Source organism: Ceratotherium simum, chromosome 37 (assembly GCF_057802395.1).
Source record: "Ceratotherium simum simum isolate JZ-2026a chromosome 37, ASM5780239v1, whole genome shotgun sequence".
Taxonomy (NCBI): domain Eukaryota; kingdom Metazoa; phylum Chordata; class Mammalia; order Perissodactyla; family Rhinocerotidae; genus Ceratotherium; species Ceratotherium simum.
The window spans coordinates 1362603-1375861 of NC_141936.1; the positions used below are offsets into that span (position 1 = coordinate 1362603).

The 13259-nt window shown below is 51.1% G+C and overlaps 1 protein-coding gene across 5 annotated transcripts in view; it reads right to left on the bottom strand.

Moving 5' to 3' along the window:
* Window positions 1–13259, bottom strand: part of FARP2 (FERM, ARH/RhoGEF and pleckstrin domain protein 2) — a 111053-nt gene that overhangs the window by 13643 nt on the left and 84151 nt on the right. For 4 of the 5 annotated variants that reach the window (XM_087424558.1, XM_087424555.1, XM_087424556.1 and 1 more), the window contains exons 14-18: window positions 10851–11029; window positions 5511–5600; window positions 5004–5137; window positions 4406–4487; window positions 473–710 (exon numbers count right to left, since the gene is read on the bottom strand). In XM_087424558.1, the coding sequence (XP_087280684.1) occupies window positions 473–710; window positions 4406–4487; window positions 5004–5137; window positions 5511–5600; window positions 10851–11029 (723 nt within the window). The remainder of the gene's footprint in view (window positions 1–472; window positions 711–4405; window positions 4488–5003; window positions 5138–5510; window positions 5601–10850; window positions 11030–13259) is intronic. The other variant, XM_087424559.1, reaches the window with a different exon arrangement.

A 13259-nucleotide genomic window follows, 5' to 3' on the forward strand; every position in this document is an offset into this window, starting at 1 on the left:
GACACCCCTCAGTAAAGTCGCCCGGGCAGGTGGGCCAGGGGCAGCACTCCACTCCCCAGTACACTTGTGGGGGGACCCCTCGCAGCAGAAGGCCGCCCTGGTCAGTGTCCACTCCCTGTGACCCCTCCAGGCAACTGGAGTCCTTTCTTCTGCTGTTCAGATTTGGAGCAGAGAAGGGCCTTCCCCTGGGGAGGTGGAGCTGAAGGACAGGCTCGGACCTAATCTCTGCCATCGGCCGGAGGGGCAGGGGAGGGCCGTGGCCAGCCGAGACCACTGTGGTACTTGGCCCTTCTGGGGTGGAGCCAGCGCACCCTGTGCTCCCCAGTTAAGGAAGCCAAAAAAGGAAAGCCTTCAGGTTTGCCAAAGCTGCTCCTACCTCATACCCACACCAGCTTCCAGCACTTGGCCATAGGGCTCCTAACCACGCAGCCACGGCAGCCCTGGAGGGACAGGGCCCCGTGCCCGCACTCACCGCAGCAGTCAGCATAGTCATGGTGCCCAGGTGTATAGTGCCCACACAGCCGGCTCAGCAGCAGGCGGTAGTGCACCAGCCGCTGGATGGGCTTCAGTAGGAACGTGTTGAGAGGCAAGTAGCAGACTTTCTGGAGCTCAAACTCTTTGTACACCGTCTCTAGCTTCTTCGAGTGTTTTGTGGCCTTTTCCAGTTCTGTCAGGACCTCATCATGCCTTTGGAAGAAGCTGGTAAACTCCTGTTGAGGGACAAAAGTAGGGCCTTTATGTTAGGAGATGTGGGAGAGGGGGTCCAGTTGGCGAGTGGCCTGTCCATCTGGACGGCAATCCCAGTGTGGATATCACACACTAGCTGGAAATCTCAATGGGGCAGAACAGAGAATGGCTCCGTGAGTGTGAGCTGGGGCTTTCCAGCTTCCACAGAGTTGGTTCTGTCCCATCTGAGACTCCACCCTGACCAAACCTCATTCCAGGCAGGAGGGGAGGGCCTCATCCACAGCCATCACTACCATGCCCACTGCTGACTGACCCCATGGCTCATGCGGTGAGTGGACAAAGGGCTTTGACCCCACTTTACAGATGAAGAACTGAGGCTAAGAGGGCTGTAATTTGCCTCATGTGATATAGCGAGTGAGCGCTGGGCAGGGATTAAACAAATCCGACTCGAGCTCTGCCTCCAGCGCCACGGAGAGGCTGCCCCGGGTCTCACCCACACTCTAGAGTGGAGCACAGCGGTTGTTTGATACAGTAATCGAAGAGAGGGCATAATCACTCCTGATAGTTTTACAGCCCAAATCAAAGTGCATGCATGCATGGATTCTGAGTGTCACACAGATGTATTAAACTCAACCAACCCTACCTTCTACAGGGTTTTAATATTAAATCAGTTTGTTTTAATGAACATTACAGATGACCTGTACAGTATGGTAAGCTCAAACAGATTTGTATATATTTTGATTTTAAATTCGTGCAAGTGCTTTTGGGATAGGCAGAACTTACTAATTAACCTCCTGGCTCAGAAAACCAAAAAAATGTCAGAGTAAGAAAGGGGGGCCTCTGAGCAAGCTGGAGCTCTTCAAATGGGGCTATCTGAAGTCAGAACTGAGTGATCCTGTGGGTCCCCTGGGCTTCTAGGAATGAAATGGGACCTAGAAAAGAGTCTCGAGTCCGGCTGGATCAAATGGAAGGTGGGACAGGTCTGGGATGGAGGCAGCAGCCAGCCCAGTGAGTGGACACCTTGGGAAGGGCTTGAGAGATGGGAGTGATCCAAGCAGTGGGAGGTGCTCCAGAGTGTCCAGGCAGGATGCTGCGGGGCTGCCACGAGGGGAACACATGGGTGGGGGAGGCCTGTCCCAGGTCTCTTTAGCAAGAATAAGACCCCTGAACAGCAAAAGCATAACTGGCCCTGTTGATTCCTACCCTGTGACAACTGGTCCTAACGAAGAGACATCTCGCTTCCCCACGTGGCTGACCTGGGCTACCCAGAGTCACTCCATTTGTACATTCCTTGGCATATTCCCTTCACAGAGCTCAAGCCCGTCTAAGGAAAAAGCCTGAACTATGAGCCTAGCAGGTGAGTGGAAACAAACACTGACATCGACCTAGACAGCCTCTGAGCAGCCCTTTCCAGGCTGCAGAACCCAGCAAGAGTAGTAACTGCACACAGGTCAGCTAGAGGCTCATGTCCCATTGTGAATCACAGAGCAGATGTCAAGAGCACCATCTCTTAGCATACTCGTCCACTCTGATGCTGCTCTGAGGGTCACACTTTCCTGATGGGAACTATGCTCTGAGGGGAAAGCTGGTCTGACAGGAATTTGTTCTGAGGGGAACTCTGTCCTGTGGAGGACACTTCCCTAAGGGGAATGCTGTCCTGAGGGGAACAATATCCTGAGGGGAATGCTGCTATGAGGGGAACTCTGGCCTGAAGAGAATGCCTTTCTGACGGGAATGATGTCTTGCAGGGAAAGCTGCTTTGAGGAGGACACTGTCCTTAGGGGGACTCTGTCCCCACTCAGGGCAGTGTTCCCCTCAGAGCAGTGACCCGTCAGGACAGGCTTTTTCTCACAGCAGCATTTCCCTCAGTACCCTGTCCTTAGGGACCACTGTCCTGGGTAACACTGTCCTGAGTGGAACACTGGTCTTGCAGAAATGCTGTTTGAGGGGAATGCTGTCCTAAGGAGAACTCTGCCATGAGAAAACACTGTGTTGAGGGGGACAATGCTCTGAAGGGGACACTGTCCTGATGGGAATGCTGTCCTGAGGGAAATACTGACCTGAGGAGAATGATTATCTGAAGGGAACTCTGCTCTGAGGGGAATTCTGCCTGGAGGGGATCACTGTCCTGATGGGAACACTGTCTTGAGGGAAATGCTGTTGTGAGGGAAAGGCTGTCCTGAGAAGTTACTCCTTTGAGGGAAACACTGTCCTGAGGGGAACACTGTCCTGATGGGAACTGTCTTGATGGGAATGCTGTCCTAAGGAAATCCTGCTCTGAGGGAAACGTTGCTCTGAGGGGAATGCTGTCCTGAGGGACATATTGCTGTGAGGGAAAGGCTGTCTCAAGGGGTCGCTCCTCTGAGGGGAGCACTGCCTTGAGGGGGACACTGTCCTGAGGGAATGCTGTCTGGAAGGGCCACTGTCCTGAGGGGAGCACTGGTTTTAGGGGAAGCTGTCTGAGAGGAATGCTACTCTGAGGGGAATGCTACCCTGAGGGGAATGATATCCTGAGCGGAATGCCATTCTGAGGAGAATGCTGTCCTGAGAACTTGATCCTTATGGAATTGCTGCTCTGAGGGAATGCTGTCCTAACGGGGACACTGTCCTCAGGGAAATGGTGCTGTGAGGGAAAGGCTATCCTGTGGGGTTGCTTCTCTAAGGGGAACACCGTCTTGAGGGGGATGCTGTCTTGATGTAATGCTGTCTTGAGGGACCATTGTCCTAAGTGGAACACTGTCCTGAGAGTAATGCAGCACTGAGGGGAAAGGTGTTCTGAGTAGAATGTCGTCCTGAGGGGGATACTGTTGAGGTGAACACTGTTCTGAGGGGAACGAGGTCCTGAGGGGAACATTGTCCTGACTGGAAGGCTGCTCTGAGGAGAACGCTGTCCTCAGGGGAACATGGACCTGAGGGAAATACTGTCCTGATAGGACTGCAGTCCTGATGGGAATGCTGTTCTGAGAGATGCTGTCCTGGGGTGAATATTGCTCTGAGGGCAGAGCTGTCCTAAAGAGAATGCCTTCCTTAGGGGAATTATGTCCTGAGGGAAAAGCTATCCAGACTGGAGGGCTGTCTTGATGGGACTGATGCTCTGAGGGGAAAGCTGGTCTGACAGGAACGCTGATCTGAAGGGAATGCGGTCAGAGGAGAATGCTGTCCTCGGGGAAATGCTGTCCTGAGGGGAATTCTGTCCTGAGGGAACAGCTGTCCAGACTGGAACATTGTCCTGATGGGAATGGTGCTCTGAGGGGAAAGTTGGTCTGATAGGAACACTGCTCTGAGGACAATACTGTTTGAGGGAAATGCAGCTCTGAGGAGAACTCTGTCCTGAGGGGAACAATGCTGACAGGAATGCTGCTCTGAAGGCAATGCTGTTATGAGAGGAATGCTGCTCAGAGGAGAATGATGCTCTGAGGGGAATGCTGTCCTGAAGTGAATGCTATCCTGAGCTGAATGCTGTCTTGATGGTATGGCTGTCCTGATGGGGAAAGCTGTCCTGACGGGAATGTAGCTGTTTGGAGAATGCCGTCCTGAGGGAATATTGTCTTGTCAGGAATGCTGTCCTGAGGGAAATGCAGCTGTGAGGGGAACACTGTCCTGAAGGGAATAGTGTCCTGAGGGGAATGCTGTCCTGAGTTGATTGCTGTCCCGAAGGGTATGCTGCTATTGTACTGACAGTTGCTAGGCCTGGAGTCACCACCCAAACCCATGCTACCTTTAACTGATGCATATTCCTGAGTAGGACGTCCCCAATTCGTTGATGACTGCCTGTGGCGTGGGCATTAGAAGATCCTTCCCTGGAGTAGAGATGAACAAATATGGTCAAAAGCTTGTAAAAGCTTGTGAGACGCACTTCGATTTGATGCTTGTGTGACCGGCTATTCTAGTCACAGCAAGAATGGCAATAAGATGCTTTGAGGTGGAAGGCCCATACTTGACAGAAACGATTATTACATTCTGGCCATTCTCTAAAAGGTGATAATCAGACCAGAAAAAAAAAAATTATCTACCTTCTACTTCTTTCGTACTCTCTTCTGGAATAAGATGAATAAAAGTGATTGTTACATTTCTACTCCTTCCCACAAGTTTAAAAAATATATACTTCAATGAAATAATGGTTGCTGTGAATTAGTTTCTGAAGCCAGGAAATTCCTGAGAGCAGTGATGGTGATAAGAGTGGGCTGCCCATTGTAGGGGTCTAGGGTGTGGGGGACACTGTGTGGGGGTCCAGAGCAGGGGGTGCAGGGCCCAGGGGCTGCCCATGTGTGCAGGGGGGTCCAGGGTGGGGGCTGCACATGTGTGCAGGATATTACCAGAGTGCCAGCCTCCGCTCCACCTCATGCAGGAAACCTCTGTGGAACTCGTAGATGGGGTCAATGTTGGAGAAGAGCAGGGTCATCAGGTCTGCAGGCATGGCATCCTCCTTGACCACTGCACTGCGAAACCACTGCAGGAAGAGCTCAGGGTGACTGAGGGACCCTGAGAGTCTGTGGCCACAGGACACCCAGCACTGACCTCAGAGTCACTGCCCATAAGGACAGCTCAAATCAGGGTTATAGCCATCCTCTTGGCTGACTACCTAATTTTCACAATATAAGAAAACAACTCTGGGTGAAAAGCTTCAAATGGATATATTCCCAATTTTGCAAAAAATTGGACCCAATGTTCTGACCTGATTTACACATGTTTAGAGGCAAATATATTTAACAGAACATATACACGTAGGTCTCATGATGTAGCTCTCAAGAACTATTTCTCAGGAGGTTTAGATTGAAGAAGTATTAAGAAAACCAAAGTAATAAAGGACTTAGGTTTCATACCACGGTAATAACTTCTAAATCCTTCAGGTATGTTCGTTCTGTCGCGAGAATCTCCTTTGCTATGAAATAGGCTTCATCTGCTGCCGTGCACTGCAAGAAGCAGACAGTGTGAGCACGAGTCTGTCGGTCATGTCACTGACGTTCATAACACTCTTCTGCTCAAGTTAACAGCATCATGCAGTTTTCATCTGTAATTCCTGAAGGGATTTACTTCTGAGTAAAAATATAAGCCCAGTTGTATCTCTCTGACATGTTTTTCTCATTTTATGTTATCCTTTTTGAGAAAAGAATTGCTGTTCAAACATATATCGAAGCTTATTATTGGTGTTGTGATGCAATTACTGCTCAGATATCACCGCCAGGGGTATAGCTGGTTAACACACAGATACATAAGTGTGTATGATTATAAATGATTAAGCTTAACTGACAAAAGTCATTTAAATTGCCAAACAGTCTACTTTCTAACTGTGCCCTATGTTAGAGACAAGGCTGGCTGATGTGCTTGGAGTGCAGGGCCAGAGATGGCCCAGCCCTGGGAGCTCTTAAATCTCCGTCAGGCCTCTGCCTGAAGAGCAGGTGCCAGCAGGCAAGTCAGCAATGACGGGACCATCCGGAGCAGGAATGGCCACACTGCGCCCCCGGGAACCTGGGCTCCATCGTGCCCAGCTCTCGGCATTCTGGCAAAGCACAGGCCTCACACTCGGTCTGGGCTGGTGCTGTGTCTTTCCCTGGAGGGGCCCTCCCCACCCTGAGCACCTCACATAGCGGCCTGTGCCAAGGTCCAGCTTGACGGACCCTCCTCCACCCTTGCCTACCTAGCAGACACCCGGTCCTGCTCTATCCCTGCATGGTTGCCCTGTCACTCCTCCACCAGGCTGAGGACTTCTTTAGGGCCAACCATCCCCCTGTCCACCATGCAAATATCTGTGGAGCACGTGCCAGCCCCAAATAGGCACCTGGGATGTGCCCAGGAACAGAGGTCCCTGCCCTCGACCTGAGGGCCTCCCAAGAGGAGACAGGCAAGAAGCAATGGACAAGCTAAAGGGGAAGTTACCATTCCCAGCAGAAAAGTGCCCTGGAGTACAAAGCACAGCAGGTAGGGGTGGGGCAGATGCAACCTCTAGCAGAGAAGACAGGCTGCCTCCTGGTGGTGGAAGACAGGTCAGAGGCCAAAGATGACGGGGAGGGTAAGAGGTAGGCGAGCTGGTTACTGGTGGGGAAGGCAGGGGGTCTATCTGAGCACATCGGACCCCCAGGATGAGTCTGGCTGCTGTATTGAGAGCAGGCCCGGGGGGCCCCTGCTGGTCAGGAGGCCTCTGCACCACCCAGGCTCTGCAGCAGGGGAGGGGAGCAGCCAGATGAGGGGTGGGCCCCCAGACACAGTCTGAAGGTCAAGTTCCAGTGTGGGTGGAGGTGCCAGGGATGGAGGAGGCAAGGATGACTGTGGTTTTGGGCTCAAGCCAAGGGAAAGAGATGCTGTCCCCGGAGGTGGAGAAGGCTGCAGGTGGCAGGTTTGGGGAGAAAGGTCAGAGGTAAGGTTTGCACCATAGGGGTCTGCGATGTGCTATAGATGCTATTGAGAAGCAAGCTGGGCAGCCAAGATGGAAGGCTGGGCTGGAGGCTGACACTGGGGGGCCCATAACTTCTTCCTCTGCCCTGCCCCAAGGTGAAGTTTAGCAGAGGTTTAACAAGGCGCGTTCCACCCGTGTGCCCCAGAGCCCACCAATAGGCCAGCCAGCTGTACGGGTGAGGCCCCTCCGGCCCACCAGGAATACTCTACTTGACCTGCTGCCCTTCAGAACCCATGTCCTGCTGTCCTTCCTCCAAAATCCTGCATGCAGAATCTCCACTGGCTGCTTCTCATGTCAGCTCTTCCCAAATAATTGACAGCTACGCAGTTCGAGCAGCCCAGGGAGCCTGCTCTGCAGTCTTGTGATGTTCTGGCCCTGGCAGCCTCTCCTCGGAGTTCCCATACTGGGTCCCTGGAGCTCGAGCCCTTCTCCCCAGAGAGCAGTGGGATCACCTTTCCAATCTTCACGCTCTTCAATGTTTTCTTTTTGGGCTTCATGCTATGAAAAAATGACTTTTTCAAGTCCAACCTCAGTAAAATCTCTTTAAAAAGTAACATTTCCACCTGAGCTTGAAGAGCCCAGTGAGCTCCCTGGCCTTTGGCTCTTGGGGAGAGTCCAGTGCAGGCAAGCTGGCTTCCCAACCACATTCACCTTGGCATGGGGTCCCACAGCAAGACCATAACTTTGCATGCTATCCTATAGAAAGAGGGTCACCCCAAGGTTCTAGACCAGCTCCTCTCCTCGTGGGGGGTTGAAGACACCCAGAGACAAATGGTCCGGAAAATCACAGCAGCATCCCTGATGAGACTGCAGTAACATCACAGGTACCACCAGTTAGTAACAAGGAGATGCAAGGAGCCAAGTGATCAGCAGCAGCTCGTGGACAGCCTGCCTGTGAGCCGGGGCTGGCCCCCTGGTTTTCAGTGCGAAGAAAACCTCTTAGGAAACTCTCAGTGGAGAGAAATCAAAACAGCTGCTGCCTTGCCCAGCCACACCCCCCAACAGAGATCCAGGTTGAGCCCCAGGTCAGGGTGGTGAGAGGGGACGGCCAGGGAGAAGGTGCTTCCTGCCGAGCCCTGCCACCTGTCCCTGCAGAAAGCAGCCCAAGAGCCCCCAGCACGGCGAGCCGTCATCACTTCTCTCAGCTCCACATGAGCACGGGGAAGGAAGTATCTGCCACCTTCAGCTTTTATACCTTTCAAATATTCTCAGTCCTCACCAATTTCCATTAAAAAGGGAGAAATAGTGCATTAAATAGGAGACATTGGTGAGGAGCAGATTCCAGGAAATAAACTGGCACACGTGCCACCGAGGGATGAGGTCAGCGCCCGAAGAAGAGTCAGGCAGCCCCTGCTCCTTCACACAGCTGAGAAGCCAGATGCAAACACAGAAGCCGGACAAGGCTTAGTCATCAGAACACCGCGGTTCTCAACTCCCGAGTTTGCCTGTGGAGCTTAGAAACACACAGGACGTGCCAGGAGAGTCGCTGGTGAACTGGGCGCCTCCCTGGGTGAATTGGGGGAGTGGGGGGCCTTGTTGGGGACGCTGTTTCACAAAGCCAGCACAGAGCACAGCTGGGTCGCTTGCCCAGAGGGCTGCATTTGCTCAGTGCTGGCCTCTGGGATGGCCTACGGGGCAGCAGTGAAGAAAGGGCCGTCCCTGTTTCCCCGGGAGCCCACTCGTGCTCGATGCCAATGCCAGCTGTGCTACGTAGCCTGGGACATGCAGCACTGCGTGGCCGAAACTCACGAGGCGGCGCTGTCTGTGAGGAGAGGAGAGGTGGTAGAACCAGGGGTCCCTGTGCACAGCGGCTGGGGGCCCAAGGGCTGCCTGGGAGTGGTGGTCCAGCCACGGCTCTGCGAGGTCCCCGCATGTGACCAGCAGGGTCCTTCTCTCAGAGGCCTGGTCCGGATAACAAATGCCACAGTCGCCCACTATTAGCCCACTTACCCTCAGGTGTTAGAGGTCATCACCCTACAGAACCACCTGAAGATCAACTATTTTTTGTAACGCAGAAAGCAACAAATTAAAATTTAGTTTTTTTTGTCTTTATTGTTGAGGCAGAATTGCCATCAGCTAACATCAGCAGGGCTGATGAGTGGTGTAGGTCCACACCCGGGATCTGAACCCGCGAACCTGGGCTGCTGAAGCAGAACACAGCAAACTTAACCACTGTGCCATGGGGCCGGCCCCAAAATTTAGTTTTTTTTTTTTTGTGAGGAAGATCAGCCCTGAGCTAACATCCATGGCAATCTTCCTCTTTTTTTGCTGAGGAAGACTGGCCCTGGGCTAACATCTGTGCCCATCTTCCTTCACTTTATATGGGACGCCGCCACAGCATGGCCTGACCAGTGAGTGGCGTATCGGTCGCGCCTAGGATGCAAACCTGGGCTGCCAGCAGCGGAATGTGCGCACTTAACCGCTACGCTACAGGGCCGGCCCCAAAATTTAGTTGTTTTTTTTTTTTCCTGAGGAAGACTGACCTGGGCTAACATCCATGCCCATCTTCCTCCACTTTATATGGGACGCCGCCACAGCATGGCCCGACAAGCGGTGCGTCTGTGCGTGCCCGGGATCCGAACCGGCGAACCCCGGGCCGCCACAGCAGAGCGCGCGCACTTAACCACTTGTGCCACCAGGCCCACCCCAAAATTCAGTTTTTTAAACAGCTTTCCTCCAAGCCATTTTTGTTTTCACACCAAAGCAACAGTGAGCTACATAGATGGTCATTAGGTTTCCAAAATAAATAAATAAAAGATGTCCCCAAGCCAAACACAAAGTGTCCAAGGGACCAGAGTGACCTCTGCCGACTGGCCTGACACGTGTGGAGGCCAAGGTCCGGTCCAGCCGGCTTTCCTTCCAGCTTGCTCCTGGGGGACCCCCACTCCATGCAGGAGCAGAGATGGCTCCTGGCTTCTTCCTTCTCCGTGGCCCCGCAGGGCCATCACAGCCCACTATTTTACCACCCTCTTACAAAACCTCTAATGCCCTGGAGCCTTTGTCCTTCCTCATGTGCCCACCCACAAAGCTGCCTTGGCCACAACGTTGCCCAGGCTGCAGATGAGGGCCACGGGCGCCACTGCCTCTGGTCATCCCCTCATTGGCGAGCAAGCGCATTTCTCTGCTAGGTCAGTCACTCTCTGCCCGCACATCTCTCAGCGCATGCCCTCACTCCCGTCCCTGACAATAAACAGAAACTTGCAGGGGAATTGCCTCAAGTCTCCACCTTAAATCCACACACCCCACACACCCTGCCTCCCCTTGCTACAACACTCTGCAGTCTGGACCCCACCCTACTCAGGGACATTCCTCCAGGACCCACTCATCCATCACCCTGAATGCCTCCCCTGACCCCCAGACAAGATGGGGGCCCCAGTAAATCCTCCATTAGCACCCAGACGTTCTCCCCCCAGTTACTCAGTTGTTAAAATGAATGCCCAACAAAGCAGGCAGCAGGGAGGCTGAGGGATCCCCCAGGGCCCACCTGTTCACACCACATCCCCAGGATCCAGCCCAACACCTGGAACCCACGGGTGCCAGGAACTGTTGTTAAACGAATAAGGAAACCTGTCTTTGAGCAAGGTACCTGAGGAGTCCCAGGTGATGGGAGGATCTCAGGAAGGGATTTCACTGGGGAAGCCAGCCCACCATCCCTGAGGGGGAGTGTGGGCACAGAGCCCCTGACCTGCCCTCAGGCTTCGCAGCCCAGAAAGAAGTTTGCAAACACAGGCCCACCAGCAGCAAGCCCTCTGCTGGTGGTGGTGCCCACCTTGTGTTTTGGCTCTTCCTCGTAGTCCGTCTTGGCTCCGCCAACCTCGCTAAGGGCAGGGCTCAGGAGGGGAGATGAGCCCTGCTCAGCTGGGCCCAGAGTCACCTGAAACGCAGGGCTCAAGCTCATTGGGCTCTTCCGGGTGGAGGAAGAAGGCTGAGGACTCTCCTTGGACAGGCCTGGAATTGAAGGGGGTGGGGGATGGAGCGAGAAATGAGAAAGGGCTACGATGCTGGCCAGACGCCATCACATTCCTTACCATGTGTTAGATAACATCAGCCTTACACTGCCACTTGGCACGTTCTGGAAAATGTGTAAAGCCTCTAGCACATGCAATTCTCAATGTGACATAAAGCGAAAATAAAACCAGGTTGATGGCTGATCAATCCAATTTCACAGAGAGTAACCACAGATGGTTTGGACCCCCAGGAGCTCTGCGTTCCTAGGGGTTTCTCTAGATGCAACTATGAGAAAAATACGCAACAAAAGCCTGTGAAGCAGAAGGCATAACCAAGGAAGGGGCCCTTTCTGTGTGCGCAAAATAAAAGGCCTATCTGTGGACGTTAGAGACACAAGATGTCAAACTGATGCTTACATCTGAAAAAAAAGTCTATTTTAAGGCCAAAATCATTAATCATTCATTAAAAAAAGTGGATCATATAAAATTACTCAATTTATCATACTGTTTTCTACTTCCTTGAATTTTTCATTACCAAGGATTTTTATTTTGGTTTTCTAGAATTATATCACAAAAGTAATTAATACTTGTTTTCTTTCTTAAAACAATGTTTGCTTTTCACTGGATAGAAGCCAAAATTTTGGCCTAGTTCTAAGGAGGCTAGTGATGAGGTATATTCTATCATACATTTTGTAATAAGGAAATTCTTATCTATTTTTTTTAATTCTCAAAGGTTTATTTGTAATGTTTAATGGGAAATCAGTAATTATTAAATACCAAAATTTAAAGATACCTTTAAAGCAGAGTTTTACAGGAGAAATTTAACTGTTCTTTAAAAGCCATTTAAGATAGAAATTTACCTTTGGTTTCTAAACGTATAGTGTTTTAACACCCAAACTACCATTATTTCCAAACATGATTATTAGTTGGCTTACCAAGTGCTGGAATAGCAGTTAACTCGACTTGAACCTGTGCTGTCTCCTCACTCCCAGCATAACTGGCTTCAAAGCAAGACCCTCTTACATCATGGTCAGAGACTTCAAATGCAGTCAATGGCAGCGACCAGTTTATAAAACCAAAACTTGGTTTTTTAACCAAAACATGTAAGTGTGTAGGCAGGTTAGTGTAGGGGAGCTTCTTGGAGAACGTGCGACACGCCCATCTCCTGCTCACTGGGCTGGCATCACAGCAACTGAACTAGGTAGCCCTCCAAAATGGCCTGAGGGCTAGAGGGGGGAAGTCCTTATTTTCACATTGACAAATTCAGAGCTCTGGAAACACAACAGTCTGCTGTTAGGCATCCCACCTAGGGGCTTCTGGAGATGAACTATCAATGCTATGATGGCAGAGCTTTCCTCTGGAATTTCTCACAACTAGACAGATTTAAAACGCAAGCAAACATTCATTGACATTAGAAAACCTGAACAACGTAAGAACACGAAATTAAGTTTATTAGAATTTGCTTTTATGACACATTTAAAATATGCTAAGCAACCTTAAAATAACAGAAAGCTCCTACATCCCCTCTTGCCCCACACCAAGGTGCATGGACTTTGTCACTTCTGAAGGGATCAAACTGGAACTGAGGGCTCTGCGCTAGTTCCTGGAGCATGGATTACTTCCTACGTAGAGAAGAGGCGTGTTTCCAAAGATGAGTTAGTTAGGATTTGCACTCCAAAATCTTTTTAGCCCCTGATAAGCCCAGAATTGCATAACGAGGTAACTTGACACAATGAAAATTAAAAAAAAGTCTAGAAGCTATTAATAACATCTATTTATTCTTCACAATTGTATTGTTTGAGGCGTGAGAGCCAAGATGTTTTACACTCATTGAATATGAAAATAAGTGTAAGTTCACTGTTTTACTCATAGCACGACACACAGCACCTCCCTTGAAGGTGGACAGTCCCACAGCAAGTTACTAGTGGACAGTTTACCAAAAATTTGCAGCAAAACTTGACTTGATTTTTAAAAAGCAGAAGGTGAAAACTGAGGAGATGGTGTTACCACTGGAGCATCATACGATGAGCTCTATGATCTGTTGGGGCTCGCAAACAGGCCACAGCCAGTGCGGGTAACAGGGCCAACAAATTAGAAAACGCAACTCCCAATCACTGGCCCCTCAGTAAGAATTCGTGAAGGAAAGGAGACCCCCGCTTCAGGACAGACTCATTTGGAATAAACTACTTAGGTTCTAGGGAGGTGAAAAGTCATCATTTAATATTATCATT